The 26,140-nt window shown below is 36.8% G+C and overlaps 1 protein-coding gene across 4 annotated transcripts in view; it reads left to right on the top strand.

Moving 5' to 3' along the window:
• Nucleotides 1–3,976: 3,976 nt before the first annotated feature.
• The window catches only part of LOC131152178 (3'-5' exonuclease), a 44,490-nt gene continuing 22,326 nt past the window's right edge, over nucleotides 3,977–26,140 (top strand). For 2 of the 4 annotated variants that reach the window (XM_058103889.1, XM_058103892.1), the window contains exons 1-2: nucleotides 3,996–4,361; nucleotides 14,443–14,622. In XM_058103889.1, the coding sequence (XP_057959872.1) occupies nucleotides 4,082–4,361; nucleotides 14,443–14,622 (460 nt within the window). In that variant the 5' untranslated portion in view covers nucleotides 3,996–4,081. Of the gene's footprint in view, nucleotides 4,362–14,442; nucleotides 14,623–26,140 lie in introns of all 4 variants that reach the window. The other 2 variants (XM_058103891.1, XM_058103893.1) reach the window with 2 other exon arrangements.

The following is a 26,140-nucleotide window of genomic DNA, read 5'->3' as shown; positions in this document are numbered from 1 at the left end:
CTTTCCAATTCATAGTTTGAAAATATATTCTCATACGCTGCTTCCAAAAAGTATAATTCAAACCACAAAATATGGGTGGCCTAGTTAAGGATTGTCCTTCTTCAAAGGGAGCTACGCCTAAGTGTGCCATTAGATCTTTATATAACTACTTGTTAGGACTTGTTATAACCCCTCTCTGATACCAATTGAAAACTAAGGTGTAGTTCCAAGAGGGGGGTGAATTGGGTTTTAAACTTTTTTTTAAAACCTTTTAGGAATTCTTTAACTTAATTTAATTCTTTCAATGAATTCTTGATTTCTTGTTGATTTGGCAATCACATAATAAAAGCTTAATTTTCTTTATCTAATCCACAGCCACAAAACAAATAAACATTCAATCAACCATTCAAACTAATTAACCACAATGCAAGTAACCAATCAATTAGCCACGCAATATTCAATTAAGATTTTTAGTTTGTCTGCAGCCCTGTGGTGAATGAAATTGTAAGCCCTGTAGAGAATGTAATTTGTTTCTCTATTTGATATTTAACACAACATCCGCACTATTCTCAAAATTCAGAATTTAAATAAACTCTTAGTTAATTTATCTTTGGGTGTTAACCAATCAACGTACTCCCTTTGAGGTTTCTGTAAAGTATTAATCAACTAATGTACTCCCTTTTAATTTTCGCAATCCCAAATCAAAATTAAACTTTAAGTTTATTTAATTTCCAAATTTACGTAGTATATATGATTTAGGAATTTAAAACATCTATGTAGTTAATATATGTGCTAAAAATAAAGAGCAAGGGAAAGAGAGAGTGAGACCACGACTTTTACGAGGTTTGGCTTATCCCTAGCCTTCATCGTCGCCTTTGGCAAACCACCAAAGGATTTACTAAAACCATTTTCTTTGTCGGGCGGAACAACACCATTTACACACTCCTTTAGTAGGCTAGAGCCCGCCTCTCCAAGTGATATCCCCTTGCTCGATCACTCCTTCAATTAGGCTAGAGCCTGCCTATCTAAGTGATATCCCCTCGCTTAGCTAATGATCCGAATACCTTGGACTTGTTATAATCTACAAGAGATACAAAAAATAGATGTGTATAAAGAGTGCTCTCACAAAGAGCTGATTAGTACAAGTTAAATCTATATACTTCAATCAAAATCACAATATGGAAATATGAAGCTCAAGAAGATATCATTGTAAGCCTTCTTTCTAGGTTGAAAGAATTAAGAGTAGGCTTAGAATTTTCTTTATAAATTGATAGCAAATCTCATTAGTGAAACTTGGAAATTGATTGCATAAGAGAGCTTTAAGAGAATTAGGAGATTTAAGTGCAAGAAAGCTTGTTTGCTGTATTTTCTTGATGTATTTAATCCTTAACCTTGGAGGGTTATTTATAGATGAGTAATTAAGTCTATTTCGTGTTCCCCGAGTGTCTTGAAGTGTCCCTCAAGTTTTCCCAAAGTTTAGAGCCCAAGAAATATGAATTTGAATTTCAAAACTTTTAAAAAGAATGACTATTAACAGTGTTTAGACATCTGAACTTTCGGGTTCAGCCGTTTGAGGTGGTTCTGCCTCTTTAGAAAACTTTCATAAAAATCTCCAGAAGTCTGAACTTAATCTTTAGTCTTCTGAAAAAATTCTTCAGACGTCTGAAGTTACACTTCAGTCATCTGAAGTGGCTCTGCCTGCTATTCTATCTTTTGAAGTTTTGCTGTGAATAGTATTCAGTTTGCTAACACTTTCAACCCCGCTTTGTTATTTTGGTTATAACATTTTCTATACAACTCCAAATTAAGTGTTCTTGGTTTCAAAAGAAAGGTAAGAGAAAATCCTACAATTTTCATGTTGAACTAGTTTTAAAATAAGGAAGTTTTGATATAGAAAAATGCACCTCAATGCGGATGTTGAAAAAATGACAGCATTTGGAAAAACCTCTTTTTGGTGTTTTTCATTCCAAAAATAATTTTAACCTTTTTGAAATATCTTTTCACCTTATAAAAATATTTTCCAAGTATTTTAAAAGGTATCTAGGTCCAATAAATTAACTTAAGAGCTTCTTGTATCCATATTGAAATCAAATGAAGTACTTACATAAAGACTTCTTAGATTTTTGACATTCTTAAACACTTAAGTGTTCATGCTTTGTCTTGGCTCTTTCTTCAAGCTTTAATATCAAGTTCATCCTCTCATAGTCATCAAGCTTTAATATATCATCCATGCCTTTAAGTATTCTTTGAGCTTTATATGATCATGTTCCTTTGGAATATAAGCTTCATTTGATTCTTGTGAGCACTTTGACCTTACTTTCACATATGTGATCCTTGTGAGTTCTGAAATATCACCACTCAACCAAAAATGTCAAGTTCCACTTGTTTGATAGCATCAAAATAAGATTTTAAGGTTTGTAAGGCCAACACTATCTTTTATACCCAAAAGGGTTTACAAGGTTTAAAATTCAAAACAGGAAAGTTCTGCATAAAATCTGGCAAAACAGTTCGCATCTGGCAACTAGGTCGCAGCCCTTTTCTCCATTGGTCGCGCCTTGGACGAGGCTCACGGGAAAATAGGGATTCAAACTTCAAGCATTCTCGACCTAGTCGCGCCTATAGATCTTCCTAATCGCGCCAATGGTCGAGACTTGTAGGATCTCAACTTCAGTGATTCTTTAGGATCTCGACTTCGTCGCCCCTCAAAGTCTCCTAGTCGAGCTATTGGTTGAGACTCTTAGTATCTTGGACTCATTTTGTCTCAGGTTCTCAACTTGGTCGCCCCTTAGGGTCACTTGGTTGAGCACTTGGTCGAACCTTGCAGTAATTCACTTTCAGTATGAACCTTGGAGTCTTTCTTCTGTGACCCGGTCCCCCCCTATGGTAGCTAGTCACACCACATGGTCAAACCATGTCTTGTTTCCTTTGATTACTCGAGGCTTTATGGGCTTGGTTGAGCATATGATTTGAGTTTTGTGCTTCCCAATTACTCCCTTTGCTTCTCGTATTGCTCAACTCCTCGGTTTTAACCTATTTTTCTTGAAACATGAAACCTTACATAACTTCTAACTATGATAAGAAATGGTATTTACAAGATAAATGAGAACAAAACAAAGGTAAATGGGGGCTACTGCATTTTAGGAACACATCAGCTTCACATGATACCCTTAACTAATTCGAATGCATAAGCCAAATCTGCATGTGATTGTTCTACTCCTTTTATGCAACTAAGTGTCAACCAAAATTATTGAGGATCTTTGTTTGGCATGATGATTTCTTATTTTCAAGGTGTTGGCACATTGGTAGCTCTCAAGCATCCATTGAGAGAGCAGAAATTAGGGTACCTAATTTGAGTATTTGGTTGTGATCTATACTGAGTTCTCTCTCTTACATTGATGATCTCAAACATTCCTTAACACTCCTATCTTGTATGGTTTAGTGGCTGTTGGGAGGAGGAGGAGGAGGAGGGAGAGGTGTGGTTCTGGCTGCAACACTAGCATCAACAAGTAGTGAAAAGAGGGGGGGGGGGGGAGTGTGGAGGATTGCTTTCATATAGAGGAGGAAGAAGGAATGAGTTGGCATGTAGTAAATCATAACCGACATTCCTTAGTTGGTTTATTGATACTCCACCAACATTTGAAAAGTCAATGTGCATAGTGTTAGCTAAAGGGACACACTAATTTGAAGGGACATATGCTTAGTGATTATTATTTATTTTGAACTTAAACCAAGGCACTCACCGACTTTTCAATAGTAAACTTTAGGTTAAATAAAATTACATACTCTATATAAATCAATTTTTAAATAATTAATTTAAAAATAATTAATTAAAATTGACTTTTCAAAAGTTAATTATGTTTCAACACAATTCCTTATAAATCCATACAACTTTTGCTACTAAAGAAACCTATTTGTTTGACCGGATTAATGAGCTGTAAATTTGACGCGCAGCAACCCATAATTTATTCTGCATTAACGATCACTTTAAAATGCCACCACGTCGGCAAGTAGGGAATCAAATGTGGATCCCGCTCTCGAAGTCAAGTGTCCGTCGCAGCTGCAGGGTCCTCACCTGAGCGCGCAGTGCATCCGACACTCCAAAATGGAAACCGAAGCTAACCCTTCGCCCCTCACTTCCATTCCCGATGACTGGGACTACCCAATCACTGAAGAAGAACTCGAAGCTATAGACGATGCAATTCGGTCCGCCTCTTCCTCCTCCTCCTCCACTGCGAGTCATGACGGCAGCGACCCTTGCTCGAAACACCGCCGCAGATTGCCGGGTTCTTTAGCGAGTTCCGTAATTCGGTGCTCGCATTCGTTCACTCTATCCCCCTGCCCAAAAAATCGGCCATTTGATTTTGTTCATTCTTCTCGCCAAGGTGACCTGTTTTTTTTTGGGAGTTTCTCTATACATTCGCGCTGTTTATTCGGGGAAAAAATTGCAGAACACTTGAGAGGAAATGACATTTTGGATGTTCTGCTTTCCTGTTCTTTGAGATTTAAATGTTTAAATTTCTTCTCTTTTCCTGGTAGTAATTGCAGTAAAATTTCCTTTGTGATTGTTTCCTCATCGCTGAGTAGTGTCATGAGTTTCTTGTAGTTATATTAGCAATGGTCCTTGTTCAACGTTGCTCTCGCGTTTCTTAGGTGTTGTTTGATTAGAATTTTTGGAAATACTTACATTGATTTTAGGAGCTAAAACGAATTCAAAATTTACCAATGCTTCGAACATGTTAAGCGAACAATACCTTATTATGTGCTGAAAATGGCATAACTAGGTCCTCAGTTATGCCATTTTCTTCAAAATATTTTTACCCATAAAATTCTAAAAAACTGTGCACAACTACAGAAGAGTCTCTTAGCTATTCCCTGGTGGCATATGACTGAACAATGTACAAGGTTTGTAGTGTGTCAAGGGTAGCATATAAGGGCCGTTTTTTCCAAGGCATTCGCTGTCTGTTTGATTGTCCATTGAAACTTTTTCAGTCTTGCTTGAGGTGGCCTTTTGGTATGAGCTTACTTTCTAGAAACTTTGTAGCAATGTTTGAAAAGATGAAGGTGCGAGGTTTAGGCTAGCAAAGCTAGGCATGTATAGATGTATATTTTAAATGCCGGAGGTTAACGTTTTATCCTAGTAAGGCTAGGCGTGTTTATATATATAAAAATTTAAAAAATATAATTTCTAAACTATTTGTAGGCCTTTCAAGGCTTATGTAATTGTGAACCAAGATTGAGACTAGAAGCATACTGAATGTCCCACATAGGTGGTGGCTCACTAGGGAGTTGGTGGGTACTATATAACTCAACTAACAACTCTCCTACCTTGGGAGGATACTCACATGCAAACCCTCGAACTTTAGAAGGAACTTCTAGGGCAATGGTTGCTAAGATACACCTGTTTCTAGAGCTTTCTCGCTATAAAGCCCTATGATGTAGCAATTTGATGCTTCTTTGAATTGGTACATGGAAGGCTATCTTGTTCCTAAACTTGAGATCCTTGTTGTGGGCTTTGTAGGGGTCAAAATGATCCTCTTGTCTTTATGCATAGACACGTAGGCATTTTCTTGTCATGATTGGTCACATCATGATCATATGATCATAATTTTGGGGGGCTTAACAGGGCGTGGGCCACATCCATCAAGAGTAAATCACAATAAACCTTATCTTTATAATCTCCTATTTGGATGGGTACAAGGCACCTCTTAGTGATAGGCACATTTGTTTTGTTTACCCAATTTAGTCTCAAAGGATAGGGATGTGGTGCAGCGTTGAATGTTCCAAGAGTAGCTTTGGAGATCACATTTATGCTACTACCCCTATTAATAACTAGCTTGCATGTCTTATCTCCGCATCGGAGGAAAGCGTGGAAAATAGTGATCTACTTCCGGTTCTCACCATCCATATTAGTGGAAAAAAGGCACCTCATTGCACTAACATGGTTTTCATCCTCCTTTAAATCATTAACAAGCCCACCCTCATCTACCAAGTACTCAATGCCATCTACAACTTCATCCTCACAATCGGGTGTGTCATCAATTTCACGCTCCAAAGCTAAGATTCGTTGTCTATGTGACCCCTAGTGTGGCGGCAATGAAACTACACAGATAAGAAACTAGCTTGAGAGATACTAGACACTCTAGAGTGAATAACATGATGGGACTCTATCTGCTATGCTGTTCTCTCTCTAAGGATATACTAAGGAGGGATAAACCTAGAGTGAGGGAAGGATTTGGAATGATGAGACTCACTTACCTGAGACAATGACCTATGAGGTATCTTGAGGTAACTTTTGATGGCAATAGTTTTCTAATAAGCTGCCTCTAAAGACTAGCGAAAACAATTCAATCTCTCTCGCAATATCCGCCTTAAGATCATTCACAAACTTGATGACTGTGTAACCTCAACAATACTACTCCTAAGCAATTGCTCCTCAAATCCCTCCATATAACTTGCTATAGTGTTGGTTTTTCTATGGTTCAGGAGGTCACTAGGCAATGGGTTCTTATAGGAAGGAGGGGGGTACTTTTCTTTCAACTATTATCGCATCACTTCCCATTGGGTAACTAGAGGTTCACCTAACTGCTAGGAGGTTTGTTTGTAGAATTTGCCAATACTTCTTGGCTGCTCCTACAAGTTTCATCTTGGCAAACAAAACTTTGTCCTCACCTTGAATATTGCATTTCTGTACCACACAAAGTAATCCTCCATCTCATCTACCCAATCTAAGAAGGAATTTGGATATAATTTACTGTGATAGCTACACACGACTACCTTGACCCTCTTAGTAACATCCATAGTCCTCTTGATCATGCCTAGGGGAATGCGGAGTATGCCAAGTGTTAGGTTGGTACTCCACATTGTCAAACTTGTCGAAACTACCCCCTCAAGCCCGGACTCTAGGTTAACTTAAGGCTGAAGGGGTTGGGCTGGTCTGCTAGGTTTTCTTGGGGCTTGAATTGTATAGTTAGGTGCTATAGGAACTCTTGGAGTGGGAAGAATGCTTCGTGCTGACCCTACTGAATATGGGGACTCATTAGGGTGCCTAAGTGATTGTGCCATCAATAGGGTGTTTGCCCAACAGCTTCATGACTAGTGCAAGTTGCTTGTAGAGCTGGTCAAATTTTTGGGCTATAGAGTCTTGCACAGACAAAGATTGGGTATCAATTGGTGCAAGTTTGGTGGGGATGGATAATGCAATATGATACAATAATGCTGAGGAAGACTAAACTTGATGACAATCGATATGAATGATAAAGTTACTACAATGCACACACAACAAGCTATTGAATGGTAACCAGAGTGAGAGGCTCCACAGAAGGTTCATGATTTCTTGTTGGTTAAATTTTGGGGTTTTGCAGAAAGAATATTAGAGGAAAGATTTTTTTTGGAACTGCACAGTATATGCTACTTTGAGGATTATTTGGTTCGAAAGGTATGATAGAATATTCAAAGACCATAGGACTACTTGAAGTTTGCTTTTGGAGAAAGTTATTATTATTATTATTATTATTATTATTATTATTATTGTTATTTTTGTTTCATTTTTGGCTGGGGTTTGAGGCTCTTATGCTTTTTGATATTTAAAGGGACTGGAAGGCAGCTTTGATGTAATATTGTTTCTTTTCCGGAGGATGCCTTATCCTCCCTCCCCCACCCCCGGTTCAAATATTTTGTTGCATAGATATATTTTTTTTTTTTTCAAAAGTATCAATGATAACTCATGTGGACAAGTATGGTATGAACAAGGGTTCAACAATGAATGAATTAGAGGAACTGATATGATAAAGGGCAGATTTTTTTTCTTTGGTTGTAACAGATGGCAATAAAATTTCAGGGGATGTTGCTCCAGGGGGTTCTATTTTTGATGAGGGAGGTGTGATGAAATAATACCTGAAAATTAGGGTTTGACTTCGAAAGGTATGACTATAATTTTCAAAAAAGCTGCAGGTGATGAACAGACTCTTGTGTGCGGTGAACATGGGCATGATCTTAAATTTGGATTTCGATTGAAGTTTCGAGGTTCCTTAGATACATTTCTCCATGGCTTTTTTGGAATAGGAAGAGTTTGCAACAAACTTGCCTCCCTTTGTCTCTCCAACTTGTCTTGTTGACATACAAGATATGTTTTGACATAGGCTTCATCATCTTCCATTTTAGGCCAAAAATATGATCTCGTTAATAAAGCCAAAGTTCTTTCCCTTCCCGAATTACCAGCCCATTGTGCATCATGTATTTCTTGCAGCAGTTCATTATTGAGTACCCCAAGAAGAAGATACCCTGCTACCCTTCGTGTATATCAAATCATCTTCCAACCAATACCGGCGTACTGCCCCATCATTCACCATCTGTTGGAGTCTATTAAACTCAGAATTTGTCTTTGCAGCATCCCGAACACAGTCTAAAAAACTGCATTCTAATTGCGTAAGGGCTGCAACATATGCCTCCACTTCTTTCCAACTCAAAACATCAACCACCTGATTTTCCTCCTTAGTTTGTGCACCCATTAAAAATCAAACTCAACCAAAAACCCTTGCCATCGAGCCTGCTTCGGTGAGAGTTTCTTTTGAGTTTTGAAGTAAGTATTGGCCACATTATCAGTCACCACAGTAAACCAAGTTCCCAACAAATCATGTCAAGTCTCCAAACAATGCAGTACTGCAGTCGTTTCTTTTTCATGAGTGGAGTACCGTGTCTTTGCTTCGTTCAACTTTCTGCTCTCAAAGGCCACAGGATGTCCCTTTTGCACAAGGACTCCTTCGATGGCTCTGTCAGAAGCATCCATGTACCTTGAAAGGTAGATCAAATATAGGTAACCGCAGCACCGGTTATGATGACACCAAGGTCTTAAATTTCAATTTCAACTCAAATTTTGAAGCTCCAAAAGTATAGAAATTTCGAGGGAAATTTTGATTTCTATGTCAATTTTGATTTCTTTTTTTTGATAAGTAATAAGTTTATTGATAACAAAAATGAACACCAATTACACAAGGAGTGTACGTGTGGGGTAAACAAATCAAAAACAGAAATTTCAAGAATCTAGTAAATCAAAAACAGAAGCAAATTATTGGTTTCGCAAAGCAGCGAACCAATTCATCAAAGTTGTAAAGAAAAATAGCTTCAGGTCCGAAATGGATCTTTCCTTATCTTCAAAGCACCTACTATTTCTCTCCCTCCAAAGACACCACAATAAACAATGGGGAACCATCAACCAAATAAACCCATTTCGATAACGACCAAAGCTGCCTTGCCAACATGCTAGAAGTCCCACTACAGATTGCGGCATAACCCAGCTCACTCCAAACAAACCAAATACCATAACCCACAAGTCCATTGCAACCGGACAATGAATAAAAAGATGATCAACCGTCTCATTATTACACTTGCACATGTAGCACCAATCCAATATCCAAACCTTTCTTTTTCGTAAATTGTCAATCATTAAGCATTTCCTTAAAGCAGCAGTCCAAACGAAAAAAGCTACTCTATTTGGAAAAATAATGGAAATCAGTAGTAAAGCATGGCATTCTTTAATGAAACTTTAGACATGGTTAATAGACATAATAATGTAAGTTTTTGGACAAATATGTTACAAGTTAAATACATCTATGTTGTACTTGAGGTGGAAAAGTTGATATATAATATGTGTATCAAACATATTTGTAAGATAATGTGCAGTAAACATAGTTAGTTAATACAAATGAAATTCGTAAATCATGTAAATATTATTTATTATACAAATAATGATAATTTAGACATGAATGGTTTAATAAAATGTTTTTTTAAGTTTATTTTTTCATAATATTTTAAAAGCCTTTGTAATAATCTTTTGTTTTGATAAAAAAATAAATTAAATTAAGAGAGAAATTTCAATTCACTCCTAAATCTATCATTTGAATTTCAAGGAAATTTCATTTTATAGTTAAAATTTTGACAAGTTTTGCTAAGATTATGAGATTTCGATAAATTTTGGATGTTTCATAGAAATTTCAATGGAAATTATGTAAGACAAAAATTTACTCCGTTTCGATTTTGAGGGTGATGGAAACAAGAAATTTCTACAGTTTCATGGAAATTTAAGACCATGGGTGATACTGCCATCTTCAAGCCATCAAAGGCTTTTCGGTTCTCATTTATCCATGCCCATTTGTTGTGTTTCTTCAACAAATCTGTCAATGGGGCAACTCTTTTTGAGTCCCTTGAATGAACTTTTGATAGTAGTTCCAAACCCAGAAATAAGCGTAACTCGGACACCTTTGATGGTGCAAGCCAATCAAGGATGGCTTTCATCTTCTGATCATCCATATGCACCTGCCCTTTGCTAACCCAATAGTCCCAATGTCCCAAGATTTACTTCTTGGCGACAAAATTCACACTTTTCGTTCTTAACATACAATTGATTTTCCCTCAACTTATTGAACACCTTTCTCAAGTGCTGCACATGGTCTTCCAAAGAATTTCTGTAAACAACAATGTCATCCAAATAGATAACAACAAAGCGATCTATAAATTCATAAAAAAACATCTTTTTATTAAATTTCAGAAAGTTGTAGGGGCATTAGTCAAACTGAATGGCATAACTAGGAATTTGTAGTAGCCATATTGAGTCACGCAACCCGTCTTTGACTCATCCCCCTCTGCAATCCTCACTTGCCAATAGCCTGACCGCAAGTCCAACTTTGTGAAGAATGATGCTTTTGCCAACCGATCAAACAACAACTCAACATTGGAGACTGTATACTTGTTCTTTATTGTGAACTTGTTCAAAGCCCGATAATCTACACATATTCACAACGAACCATCCTGCTTCTTTTGGAACAATACTGGAGCCCCATAGGGAGCTTTATAGGGTTGAACAAGTCCTGCCCTCAGCAACTCATCCAATTGCTTCCTCAATTCTGCCAACTCCAAAGGTCCCATTTTGTAAGGAGCTTGTGTAGGAGGTTTAGTACCAGGCATCAATTCTATTTGACTTGCACATCTGGGTGGGAGAGTTTTTGGGAGCTTTGCAGGTATGAAATCAGAGAATTTCCCCAACAGTTCCGCAATCACATCATGAACTTCCACCATCTGGTCTGGTTTGATCTCCACTAGTGTAGCCAAGAATATGGAGTTACCCTTCCTTAAACCATCATGCAACTACATGGCCGAGATGATGCTCATCTCTCTCTTGCCACACTTCTTGCTTGGATCCTTATACATTGCAGGAACAAAGCAAGATGCCTTCTCATAAGAGATTAGGATTCTAGCAATGTGAGGCGTCAACTTCATCTTAGCATTCACAAATAATTCCATGCTGATTATTACATCGAAGTCATCTATAAAGGGACCATCATTAAATTGCATTTCCTTCCCACAATCCCATTGTTAGGATAGCAGTGGTTATTCCCAATATAGGCTTTGCTTCTGAATTTACAGCCTTGATCCGACTTGAATTTGAGTAAGTTTGAGGCCAAACTTTGTCACCTCCTTCTGTGCAACAAAGTTATTTGTGGCCTTTGGAATCCACCATAACATCAACTTCAACACCATTGATCTTCACACAAACATACATTAGGCCTTTTTGAGAGGGACTGAGGAAGGCTTTGCAAGAGTGATAGCATTCAACAACTGCAATGGATTGACATGCGAAGGCCTCTTTTCATCCGAATCTCCATCTTTTGAATTTGAGGCTACCAATGCATTCAACTTTTCCCGCTTAGGACAATCATGGGCACGTGAGGACCGTTGCAGATGAAACAACCAAACCTTTGGGGATTTTGGGAAACATCCTTCCCTTTATTCTGGTTGTGGCCTTCACCTTTAGATTTCTCCTGGCTATCCCTCTTCTTCCCCTTCTCTTGCTTAGCCTTAGCCTTATCCTTATCCTTATCCTTGTCGTTCTTTGTCTTGGCTTTGGGACCCTTGGTCTTATCATTGATTCTGAAATCAACCAAGTCATCTGCTACTGCAATGGCTGTAGGGAGATCTTTCACTCCTTGCCTACGCAGTTCCATTTGTGCCCATGATTGTAAATCGGAAAGTTTGTCTTCCTCTGACATGTTCTCGATATCCAACATCAAGAAAGTGAATTCCTTTACATAATCCTGCACGGTTCAGATCTGCTTCAATTGTTTAAGGGCATGCAACCCAAGTCATATTGGAAGAGAGCAATTGATCTTTCAATTCCTTCTTTAAAGTCTCCTACATCTTAATTTGAGGTTTGCCTGTATTTGCATCATCCTCTATCCACTTACGCCACCATAACTTAGCATCGCCCGACAAATACATCGACGTTATGGCTACCTTCTCATTTTCTAGAATGTAAGCAACCTTGAAGTACTACTCCATGTCCTATAGAAAATTCTCAACATTCTTCGCACTTTGACTTCCTTCAATGGAATTCTGTTTAGGGACCCGAATTTTGTGACTAGTCTCACCCCCACTAGAACTTGAGGCGTGGCTCTTTTCACAAGAGTAATCTCACCATCTATTGAACCAAGTCTACCATTCAAGGCTTCTGTAAGTGACGTTATATCATTCAACAATGTTGACATCTTGGCTTCTGTAGCAACCACAAAATCAACATGTCATTGTTGTAGTTCAACCAACCCCTTGGCAAATGCTCACGCTGCATTGTCGATGGAACTGCATCATCAGTTTGTGGAAAACCAATAAAGTTCTCCAACCTATCCGATCGATCCTGCCAACTTGAGTTTGCCATCACTGAACCAAGCTTTGATATCAATTGTCAAAGGGTTTAAGTTCACAAAACACAAACTTGACACTACGTGGCACCAAGTGACACACACCCGGTTAAGCAAATATTACACACACAATTAGTGGTTAAATCTTGTAAGTATATAGTATTTCAATTTAACATTCACAAGGAAACAAGCAATTATAGGAGCAACACCTCCTAACCTTTCTTTTATTTTAAGACAAGGAAATACACTCTAACATGTGTAGGAAACATACACAACCCAGCCCTCCTCCATGCCCCCTGCAACCCACATGTTAAATTGATACACAGTTGACACCCCTAACTACCTAGGGTCTGCAGTTGACAACCCCAACTACCTAGGTTGTGCTGGACGTAACCAGAAATTGCCAAAAAGGCTAACATAAGTTATGCTTACAAATAAATGGCTAGAAACATGTACCAGTGTCTACCCACGAATTTACCCACTAACCAAACCTGTTTGGCAGTCATGTAGGGGTAAACTACCGAGTAACTGCCTTGTATGGTCAACATGTCAACATTGTGAGCAATTGACATTGACACCAGTACCCCCCACGAGTCAACACTTGTGTCTAGTATGGTTTCCCCTTAACCATGACTTGTCTATGTCCCAACAACAACAAATGTCACCGAGGCACCTGATGTAACCCAGTTAACCATCTAAACCATGTTAATTGCATTTGATCATGTTAATCGAAACCAGCCATTGTAAGCAACTTTGTCTAGGACCATGGCCCCAACCATGTCCATCCTTGACCATGTCAAGTAGGCAACTTCTTTACTATTTGCTTCCCTTGAAGCAACATAGTTTAACCAACGAACCATTGTCAGGACAACCCATGATAGGACATCTCAAATGGCTGCTTTGGCACATGGTTTGCCCATGCCGTCTGCCTTGGCTATGTCAAGCTACTCAAGAGTCTGACAGTTATCCACTTGAAGCTTGTTATAAGTGGGAGGTTTTGCATGAATGGTGAGGGGGTTAAAGGTAAGATTTTTTGAGTCAGATCATACTGTCATTATATTGTTTTATGAGGGCATTTTGGAGTTTCTGACATGGGGCCTATATATACATGCTTGTAGCCTATGGTTGAAACCCTAAGGTAGTTTTCATTGATGAGATAGTGGAAATTGCATAGACACTATGGACATAGGCACCTTGCCAAACCACATAAATTGTAGTGCTCTTGTTTCCTTTTCCCCCTTTTTTCCCCGATATTTATTGGGTATGTGTGCATCAACCTTTCTTTGTGTGGGTAATATTTTTGGTGTTCTCATTGTTTGTAGCTTTCGAAATTTATATTTTGTGTATTTGCAATTTATAAGAACTTATATAATATGAGGGAACTAGTAGGCATACATTTCATTCTTCTATCATCAATTTCAAACTTTTGAGTTAATGTTGAAGGTGATTGATTTCTCTATGAACAGTTGACAAGTTTTAGTAATCTTTCATGATTTCTATTTAGTCTTGCTTATAAGATGTTATATGTTGCATGGATAGCCCTTCAAAGGGCAACGTTTTGCATGTTGACCGTGACTATAGAACGATTATAATATGAATTCTATCATTCCCAATTTTGAATTTTCTTTTTATCTTGAATTTTCACTTTTCTTTATCTTCATTTTAAAATTTGAAGAAAATAATATCTGTAATTCCATTTTGTTGATAATATTTAGATTTTGTATTTATTAGGAAACAAAAAGTTGTAACATTTAATTTTATTTTGTTCATATATCAGAAAATTTGAAGTTCAAAAATCCCACAATGAGTTTTGGTGGTCGTATTGTGTATAGCAGAACTGTTACTGAGGTAGAGAAAGCAACAAGGCAGCTTTTAGACGGTATGGCGGCTAAGGAAAGGGAAATGGGTCAGGTCATTTTTGGATTTGATATCGAGTGGCGACCTACATTCAAGAAAGGTTGGTTTTGTATGCTGATAGTTCTTATTGATATGATTTCATTCTTTTTTTTTTCCTAGTTTCTTTGGGTGGGAAAATAGGGGGAAGGGGGAGGTAGGGGTATACATTGACCTCCTTTGAATTTTTCAAAAATGACACAGACCTCCCTTGGCTTTTGAAAAATAAAATAGATGAGACTCCTTTGCATGGTCTTAAATTTCAAAATTGTCAAAATTTCCATTGAAATTTTTGCTTTTTATCATTCTTGAAATCAAAATGGAAGTCAATTTCCATCTTATAAATTTTTTTCATCAAAATTTCCATGAACCATATGAAATTTATCGTGTGCATGGAATCTGGATCTAGCTCTAGGGAATTTAGATTATTGTGAAGTGGACACAAGCTAATGAACAAGTAGTTTACTTAGGCTAGGGTTTGCGGAGTTTTCATGCATTGAATTTGAAAACATTTTGCATCAACCATTTACTTACTGCCTGCCATAAAGATAACATGCATCAATTTTATTGAAATTCAAAACAACTTGTGAATCAAACATTCTGATTTCAAGAATTTTATGATTTCACTATTTTTCAAGAACAACTCGTGCTTATTCTAATTTCAAGTTAGATTATGCACACTTTATGTATTTCAGTTTATGCACTAGTCATTTTTCCACCCTATATTTTCAAAGATAGAAATATAGGTGTACAACAATTATTTACTAAATTTTATCAACCAACAATTGCTAGATACATGCACTTCGCTCATGTGGCACTAAATGCCATAAATATCTATATACGCAGCTAGTCCGAAGCCTAGATAAAGGATTAGGATTGTGTTAGGTAGTTGACAACAAGTGAAAAACTAGTCAGACCTGTCATCATATGAATCCTCACCAAGTATTTAATGGGGCATCCCCAACGAGCAATGCCTTGCACATATACCCCCCGAGTGTAGTGAAAAATGGAAAAAGGTGGCTAGGCTGGGTCATTCTAGACAAGAGAGGGTTAAGAAGTTTTTATGGGAAATTAGGATTAGATTAGGCAGTTGGACTATAGGGTCACTTACGGGCAAAGCATGGAGATAGTGGATACAATGATTAGAAGAAAAATTAACGCAATCTTCCTTTAAGTGATAAAATGGGTCGGAGAGAAAGCTAGAGAAGTTGAAAAATCAGGATTTATACTTTGGTACATTGGAAAAGAAAAACATAAAAATGGGGAGTCATTATAGAAAAAGACTTGAAAGATAATGTGGTAGATGTTAAAAGAATAGGGGGTAGGATCATAAAAATCAAGATAGTCCTAGGTATAGAGATAATAAATGTCATTAGTGCGTATGCTCCCCAACCAGGCTTAGGAAAAATTGTTAAAAGACATTTTGGGAAGATATGGATGGTATTATACAAGGGATACCAAAGTCTAAAAAAATATTCATAGCGGCTGATTTAAGTGGACACATTGGAAGGACAATAAAGGTTATGAGAGGATATATGGAGGCCATGGATATGGAGATAAAAATGATCATGGTGATATGATTTTAGATTTTTCTATGTCATGCAATTTGGTTGTAATGAATACTTGCTTTAAGAAAATAGAAGAACACTTAATAACTTTCAAAAGTGGACAAAATAAAAGCCAAATAGATTTTTTTTTTAACTAGGAGGGGGAATCGTGTATCATGTAAGTATTGCGAAATTATCCCAAGTGACAGTTTGACTGCATAACATAGAGTTCTAGACTTCTAGTATTGGATTTATGTACTGAAAAATGGAAGAGAAAGAGAAATATAAATCAATGCAAGAGGACTAGGTGGTGGAGTCTAAAGGGAGAAAATATAGTAAAGTTTAAAGATAAAATGGTCAAACATGGTGATTGGACAATAGGAAAACATTCAAAGAAGCTGATCTGAGTGGACACATTGGAAAGGACAATAAAGGTTATGAGAGGATGGATATATGGAGGCCATGGATATGGAGATAAAAATGAGCCTGGTGATACAATTTTAGATTTTTCTATGTCATGCAATTTGGTTATAATGAATACCTGCTTAAAGAAAAGAGAATAACACTTAATAACTTTAAAAAGTGGACAAAATAAAAGTCAAATAGATTCTTTCTTAACTAGGAGGGGGTATTGTGTATCATGTAAGTATTGTAAAGTTATCCCAAGTGAAAGTTTGACTACACAACATAGAGTTCTAGACTTCCAATTGTAGATAAATGTACTAAAAAAGGAAGAGAAAGAGTAACATAAATCAATGCAAGAGGACTGGGTGTGGAGTCTGACGGGAGAAAATATAGTAAGGTTTAAAGATAAAATGATCCAATAGCGTGATTGGACAACAGGGGATAAGGTAAATGCGAACACTTTGTGGAATAGGATGGCTAGCTTTGCTAAAAAGATTAAAAAAAAAAAAAGATTTTAGGTGAATCCAGGGGAAGATTCTAGGGCAGCAAGGAAAGTTGACGGTGTGATCAAGATGTCCAAAAAGTCATAAAGATAGAAAGGATTTGGTGTAAAACATAGCCAAATTGTAGAACCAGAGAAAATCTTGAAAGTATAAAGAGGTGAGAAAAGATGCAAAAGGGCCATTGGTGAAGCTAAAACATAGAGCTTATGATATGCTAGACTAAATACAAAAAAGGGGAAAGAGACATAAACTTGCTACTTAATAGAGCTAGAAAATGTAACATCAAAGATTTAGGTAGTGTAAATTGTATGAAGGATGAGAATTAGAATGTCTTGGTTAAAGAAGAAGACATAAAAGAGAGGTGGCGAAGATACTATAATAAGTTGTTTAATGAAAACTAAATTGAAAGCTTGAACTTAGAAGTGAAAATGAGGAAAAGAATAAAAATTTGAAATTTATTTCGCAAAATACGAGTCACTAAAGTTAAGATGACTTTAAAAAAAATGAAAATTGGGAAATCTATAGGATCAGATAACGTCCCAATTGAAGTTTGGAAATGTTTAGGAGATAATGGAAGTATATGATTAGCTAATTTATTCAACACTATTATAAAACCAAGAAATTGCTAGAGGATTGGAGGAAGAGCACATTAATACATGTATACAAAAAGAAAGATGGTATTCAAAATTGTAATAACTATCATGGAATTAAAATTATGATTCATCAGATGAAATTGTGGAAGAGGGTAATTGAACAAAAATAAAATTTGAAACGAGGGTCTTAGTGAATCAATTTGGTTTTATGCTTGGGAGATCGACAACAAAAGCTATTTATCTTAAAAGAAAACTGAAAAATTTTAGGGAAAAGAAAAAGAACTTACATATGTTTTTTATTGACCTAGAGAAAGCCTATGATACAGTACTAGGTAAGTTCTATAATGGGTTTTAGAAAAGGAGTATATAGTAGATATACTGATGTCATTAAGTATATGTGTGATAGAGTAATAACTAGAGTTAGAATGGTAGGAGAAGAGTCTAGGGAATTCCCAATCACAATAGGTGTACATTAACATTCTACTTTGAGTCTTATTTTTTCACTTTAATGATTGATGTCTCACTAGGAATATCCAAAACGAGACTCCATGGAGCATGTTGTTTGCATATGATATTGTTTTGATTGATGAAAGTAGGAGTTGAGTAGAATTTAAATTAGAACTATGGAGAACAACTTTAAGAGTCTAGAGGTTTTAGGACATATAGAATAAGATAGAATATATGAAATGTAATTTCAACCACACAAGGAGGAATGTTGGAGATAAGATTAAACTTGATAATCAAGAAATTAATAGCATTAGTAGATTTCATTACCTTTGATCTATTATGCAAGTGGAAGGAGAAATTGAGGAGGATGTAATACATAGAGTTAAAGCATGCTGTGTAAAATAGAGAGTGCTTTGAATGTGCTGTGTGATCGTAGAATACCCTTAAAATTAAAAGGAAAGTTCTATGGGACGACTATAAGACTAGTGGTGCTCTATGGATTAGAATGTTGGGCAACTAAGAAACAACATATCCAAAAAGTAAAAGTTGCCAAAATGCAAATGCTTTGATGGATAAGTTGTATAACATTTTAAAGGATAAATAAAAGAATGGACATATTTGCAATAAGTTAGTTATAGCACAAGTAGAACATAAGGGAGGGGTGCGCTTAGATGGTTTGGGCATTTGAAATGCAGGCCAAGTAGTGCACTAGTGAGGAGTGAACTAGTTATTGTTACTAGTATTAGAAGTGGTATAGGTAGACCTAAAATTACATGGAATAAAATAGTGAGGAAGGATTTAGTAGCTCTTAAGCTAGACAAGAAAAATGCATTCAATTGTGTGAATTGGCTGAAAATTGATGTAGCCGACTCGCCTAGTGGAACTTAAGGCTTGTTGTTGTTGTTGTATTCAAAATTTATCAAAATCTTAAAATTTTAGTGAAATTTGGCGAAATTTTAACTACAAAATAAATTTGGCATTGAAATATCTGTATTTCTGTAACCTTGAAATTTTAGTCAAAATCAAAATTTAAGAACTTGGTCCTTCGACATAGTTTTGCATCCACATATTACCCTTCCATCAATGACTTGTAGATAGTAGCTTGGATGGAATGTGGTGACATCATTCTTTAATTTTAAAAACACTAGTTTTAGCCTCAATATTGATGCGGTAACCACATGCTCCGGAACACATTTTGCCCCCCTTTAAAGAACTCCACCCCTAAAAAAATTCTATGACCTCACTATGGCCTCTCCATCAACCGAATTGTCTTGAACTATGTCTCTATAGATGGTGTTTGAAAATTTGGATCTTAGTTTTAAATCTTTATTTTTGGGTTGTCGTCACCATTCATGGACGAATGGTATTCCTTTCTCCCAATTCTCAGTCCTTGCCTCCTAGGAGAATTTTCTTGGTAATCTAGTGCTTGTATTGCTGACATCTTGGCCCCATGAACTTGCATTGCTAGGCTTCAAGTCGAAATCAAGTTTGTCAACTAGAAGGGAATTTGCCTGAGATCATTGGGAATTTGAGTTCCAGTGGATGCAAGGAGCACAACAAGCATAAGAGGTACTGTAAAGCGGATAGATAGAAGGTTTTCTTTGTAACTTGCCAAGGGACAAGCATGATGAAATCAAACACGGGAAAATTTTGAAATATAGCTACCATGTTGCTTTCTGATTTAGACATTTAAGATTTCTTTTTTACCTTATATTGTCCACTATTTGGTTGTTGAGAAATGGTTGAAAGGAAAGGAAAAAATTGGAAGGTTCCAGTCATTATTCCAGCCAAAACCTTCGTGAAGATTCATCCAAATTTCCCTCTTCTTGTTTGAATCATATTTTCTTGGTAATCGCATTACTGCAAAAAAAAAAATAGGGAAACTCATTTGCTACAAAAACTTAATTTTCATTGTTTGTGTGTAGCTATTTGTAATTGGATTACTTCACCAGTGATTCTTCCCTGTGATACTCCACCATGTATGTTGTATTATTATGCAAGTGATATTCACCTTGATAAGTGGGTCAATGCCTAGAAGAGTTTCTTGCCAATTGATCCAAGACACATAATTTGAGGATGAAAAGCTCACTCTGACATTGTTGTTGCTGCTGGTCCTATAAAGGACTCTATCTTCACCTTGAATGGGAGCTTCAGCTTCAAACATTCATACTACATGAGTAATCAAAAAGTAACTACATGTAAGAAAGGAAGAGTAAGAATAGAGTGTTGAAATACCAGCTTATGTCTAGACTAGAATGATTGTTATTCTATCCATCGTATGCTAGAGTATTCAATGTTTAACCTAGGTTAGAAAGTTGGAGAGAAAGAAGACAGGAGACAAGAGGAATTGGTTAACATTAGGAGGGGAAAGGACTGAGTAGTGTTCCCCCTTTGGGAGAGTCGACCCTCTTATTAAACATGAACACACACACACACACACACACGCACAGACACACACACACACTCATACGTGTCTATCTATGTATTTGTGTGCATGAGATAGAAAAAAGAAATTTATTTAGAGAGAATAATGTACAAAGAGGATGAGAAATCCTCAAAATTATATAAAGGGTGTAATACAATAGGTAAACAAAACTAAGCGAAGAAAGCCAATGAATACTAGTGCATATTTGAGAAAGCCATATTCCCAAAACACCCTATAGAGAAACCCCCATATGGAAGCAAAAAGAAAAAAAAAAAATCTGGCCTATGTAGATAAAAGGTGATATTAAAAAATCTGAGAATTTCTTGGCATACCCTTATAAGTGATATTTGACAAATAACTGCTACAATTTCCAAGCTTGAGCCATTTGAGGAACACTGAAAATCACATAATAAATTTGTCGAAGAGGGTTCTTTGGCCATCGTTTTTGATTTTGAGCCTAATCCTATCGATATTCTTGGAGATTTCATGCCTATTGAGATGGTGATTGACAATGTGAATGTGCTTTCATTGGAGGATCTAAAAACTTCTTACTCTCATATAGGTATCCTTCCCATTCTCAATCATTATAATTTCACTAATAATGTTGTTTGTTGGTAGGAGTTTCTAGGGAGATGTTATTGCTTTTAGTCCTTTTTTTGGGGGGTGTAGGTTGGGTTAGGGGGGGGGGGGGTGAGAGCATGGTTTTAAATAACGGTTGCGACTGTTACGTAACGCCATTGCATAACAGTTTTTTGGGTTACTGATACTGTTACACACCACGAAATTGGTGGGAAGAAAAATCACAGTTGTAGCGGCCATTACGGGCCACGACCGTTACGTAAAGGCTGCTACGGCCGTTACATAACCGCTACAGGACTGGTACCCCAAAAAAATTATTTTACTTTTTACTTTTTCTTCTTACTTTTTCTCTCTTTCATAAATCATTCTCAATATGCCATGTGGCGAGAGGGGGCAAAGACTATAATGAGGATGGCAATGATTTAAAATTTACCATTTCTTTAAATACTCACAAGAGATGCATTGATTAACAATTTGAAAATACTAACTTGTCAGGAAAATATTTTATTTTGATAATATTAGTAATGTGATATTTATGTTCTATATTTTTCAACTTCAACCTTCTTTCTTTTCTAGCTATTTTATATTTGAATTATTCGTATGTCTTATGTGTCTAATAGATTAATGGAGTGTATAATGTATTTTGTTTTATTAATTAATTTAGCACACATGAGAATTTATCATAGATAAGAACAATGAGAAGCATAAATACGCACACACGCGTAATATTTCTATCAATGATGGTTTAAAACAAATGTAAACTTGTTGCCCTTACCAAATAATTTAGTTAGTCGAACTAAAAGATCCAAAATACACTAAAACTCTTTCTAAGAAGGGCTAAAAGCTTAAAACATGCAAGTACGCTAATATGCACAAGGTTGTGTGTGCTTCAAAAAAATTAACGGCCGTTACACCCGCTTCCCGTTACACCCATTACCGTTACGTTATGCTACCTGCTACCGCAATTTAAAACCATGTGAGAGAGACAAAAGAGCTCCTAGAGGATATGGGTTTATAGGTAGTGAGTCCCTTAGGCCATGAGATGAAGGTGAGGCTGAGTCGTAGGACTTATAAGAGTTAAAAAAAGAAGGTTCAAAAGGAACTCAATAAGGTAGCATCTTGTATTAATTATGGGGGGTTAGAGGGGAAGGTGAGGAGGGTTAGAGAGTTAAGTTATGCAGCTCAATAGTTGGAGCATTGGGGGGGAGGGGGGTTTGGGTTGAAGGAATTGGAAGGCGTGGAATTGGGAAATGTTGTTTAGGACTTCAATTGATTTAATTTTACTTGAAGAAACTAAACTAGAGAATATAGGATTTTTTTTTTTTTGGTGTTGGTTTTTTTGGGGGGGGGGGGGAGTGGTGAAGAATATTTAGGAGGACAAGTGTAAGGATTGGGAGCTTATTTCTTCTCAGGGGTCATTTGGGGGCATTCTTGTTGTTTTGGATTCTTGTCCATTAACAAAATTGATACTGTTGTTTGGTTCTTTCCCTTTTGGTTTTGGTAGATATTAAAGGTATCTGTTTATGGTCCTTTGAGACCCAATTTTTGGTTTTTTTCCTAGGGTGAGTTGTGTGTGGTTTTTGGCTTTTGTTCTCCTAGATGGATTGTAGGTGGTGACTTTAATGTTGTTAGGTTTCTGGGGAGAAAAAAGGGGGAGGTAGGTTTTCTTTTGGTATGCAGAATTTTGATAGATTTATTAGCAGTTGTGGGTTGAGGGATTTGCCTCCGGGTGCTCTTTTCTATTGGTCTGTGGTTGGGGAGAGGGATGTTGCTAGTTGGTTAGATAGGTTTTTATTTTGTAGTGATTGTGAGGATGCATTTGCTAATCTTCCCCAAATCGTTTTTTCTAGAATGGTGTCTGACCATTTTTTTGTTTTGTTGGAATCTTCTAAGGCAAAAGGGGTTCCCCTTCCTTTCTGTTTGAGAATATGTGGCTTGATCACGATTTTTTTTCTTTCTGTTGTGAGAATCTGGTGTGAGGATTTGGAGAGGGGTTGGAAAGGTTTTAGGTTCATTAGGAAGCTTAAGCATCTTAAGGAGACTTAGATTTAGAATAGGAAGGCTTTTGTGGATATTATGATGAAGAAGGTTGTCATTTTGGGTGAGTTGGACTATTTAGATAGAAACGAGGAAGGGATTAGTATATTGGAGACTGTGGAGGCTAAATAGGTTTCGTTGAAGAATGAGTTGGAGGATTTTATTTTTAGGAAAGAGAGGAGTTGGAGGCAAAAGACTAAATTTAAGGGGGCAGAAGGTGATTGTAATACAACATTTTTCATAGGTTGGCTAATGGGAAGATGATGGAAAACATGGTTAGGGAACTGGATTTGGAAGGAGATGAGGTTATTTCTAATTATCGTTTGATTGCAAATTAGATTATTAATTTTTTCCAATTTTTATTTATAGGAGGATTTGTGTAGGATTATGATTGAGAGCTTAGATTGGAATCCCATTTTCAAAGGTCATGTGAGTTGATTGGAAAGACCTTTTGAGGAGGGAGTTAAGGCAATTGTGTTTGGGATGGAGAGGGATAAAGCTCCAAGTACAATGGGTTTAATTTATCTTTTTTTTTTCAAGATTGTTAGAATATGGTTTGGGTGGATTTGTTAAAGGTCTCTTATGAATTTTATTGTAATGGAAGTCTTAGCAAGAGCATTAATTCCACTTTCATCATTTTGGGGCCTTAGAGTAACAGATCTATTATGATTGCTGATTTTAGGCTTGTTAGTTTACTGACTAGTGTGTATAAGATTATTGCTAAATCACTAGCTAATAGGTTGAGTGTGGTGTTATATATTACAATTTTTAAGGCTCAAAGTTCATTTGTGGGTGGTAGGCAGATTGTGGATGCTATTTTGATTGCTAATGAGGTTGTAGAGGAGGTCTGTGGGAAGAGGGAGAAGGACTTCTTTTTAAATTAGATTTTGAAATGGCTTATGATAGGGTTAGTTGGGATTTTTTCGATAGTGTTTTGGCCATAAAAGGGTCTGGGGAGAGATGGAGGACTTGGATGAGGGGTTGCTTGTTTAATGCTTTTTTCTTAGTTGTTGTGAATGGGGAATCTAAATCATGGTTTAGCACATTGAGAACTGTTAGACAAGGGGATCCATTATTTCCTTCTTTGTTTGTTTTGGTTGTTGATGTTTTGAGTAGGATGGTGGAAAGGGCGGTTGAGAAGGGTTTAGTTGAAGGGCTGGAAGTGGGGAGGGAGGGGTTTGTGTGTCCCGTCGTCAATTTGTTTAAGATACTATGTTTTTCAATTGTGATAATAGAGATCCTCTTTTGGACATTTTGACTAGTATTCAAAATATTTGAGAGGGTTTCTGGGTTTAAAATTAATTTGGGAAGGAGTGGTATATCAGTCATCAATTTGACATCTAGGAGGTCTAGGGAGTTGGCTTTGTTAGCTGTTTTTGGTCTTTTTGACTGGCCTTTGTTTTATCTAGGTGTACTGTTGGGAGGTAATCCTAGGTCCATGGGTTTTTGGGATCTAGTGGTGGAGAGAGTCTCTAGTGTCCCTATTTTATTATTTGTTTGTTTAGGGATTCTGGTGGAGATAGCCAGTAAACTTGAGAAGATCACGCGAGACTCCTTTTGGTTGGGCATTGGGGATAAGAGAGATCATCTTGTTAGCTGGGGCATTGTATGTAGGTCTAGGCTGGAGGGCAGTTCGGGTATTGGTAACTTGGTGCCTAAAGACACTGTTCTTGTGGCTAAATGGTTATGATGGTTTCCTTGGAGTTCTCTCTCTGGCATAAAGTCAATAAAAGTAAATTTGGTAGGCATGTGAACGGTTGGGATGCTAATTTAGGAATTAGATGTTATTCGGAATGAGATTATTTCCTTCTTTTTGATTTCTGAAGGTCTAATTTTATTGGAACTTCCATTTCTGTAGCGCTCTTAATGATAGAGAGTTGGAGGAGTTGTCTTTTTTGTTGATGTTATTAGGGACTTGCTGTCCTTCCTTTGAGGTGGATAGACGTTCTTAGTCTTGGACTCTTTGGGGGCTTATTCATGCAAATCTTTTTGTGACTACTTGATTAGTGGTTGTATTTACTTTCTGCTACATAGAATTATTTGGAAGGCTAAGGCTTTTATTTGGTTGGTTGCAGAGTTGGTGACCTTGAAAGGCAATTTCTCTTGATATATGTTTTATTTGTCTTGATAGCTCTGAAACAGAGTCTTATTTGTTTTTGCATTGCTCTTTTGCTTGGAATATTTGGAATAAGCTTTTTTGGTCTTTTGGGAGAAAATTGGGTTTGTCTGGAGCCGGTGAAGGTTTTATTGGCCACTTCTTTTGCTGGTTTAGTAAAAGGAAGGATGCTCGTGCTTTGTGGATGTGAGCTGTTTTTGCAGTTCTGTGGGGTTTGTGGATTGAAAAAAATGCTCATGTCTGTGGAAAAAATGCTGCGTGTATCTTTGCTATGTGAGAAGATTCATTATTTGATCTTGCTTTGGTATGCTTCTGCTGGTTGTTAAAGGAGTGAGGTTTTCTGATATCCAATGGGATTGGTTGGCATTGTAATTCTGATTGTTTGAGCTTTGTTTTATTGTTATTATTTTTTATTTTTTATTTTCTCTTTTTGCTTTATTCTGTTATGGAGGATTTCTTGTTCTCATTGTGCGTTCTTCTTTTTCTAATAAATTTCTCTTCTTTTGCTATAAAAAAAAAATAACCGCTGCTGTTTTGATTAAAAAAAAATAAAATCCCTGCCGTTATTAATTAATAGTTAAACCCATTTACTACCAACACATGCCTACCTAACCTCCTGACCCTCCCCACAAGCTGGGATATGTGTTTCCCATGCCAAGCTTGCTTCAAATGTGTGAAAAATGTCAGCTTCGAAGAGATTTGAGTGAAAACTTGAGCCTGTTGGTCTTCCTTCTTAACATAGGATGTAGAAATCTTTTTTGACATTACAACATCACGTGCTGAATGACAATATACTTCAATATGATTTCTTTTCTAATTAATGCTGGATTATTAGCAATGCAGATGGCATCTTGATTATCAGAATACATGATCAAGAGCTTATCAAATGGAACACAAGATTCCTGCGTAGAGTTTTCAATCACTTGAATT

This window comes from Malania oleifera, chromosome 3 (genome assembly GCF_029873635.1).
Source record: "Malania oleifera isolate guangnan ecotype guangnan chromosome 3, ASM2987363v1, whole genome shotgun sequence".
In the NCBI taxonomy this organism is placed as follows: Eukaryota; Viridiplantae; Streptophyta; class Magnoliopsida; order Santalales; family Ximeniaceae; genus Malania; species Malania oleifera.
Note: the sequence above shows the minus strand (reverse complement) of the source record. Positions and strands in the feature narration are given on the sequence as shown.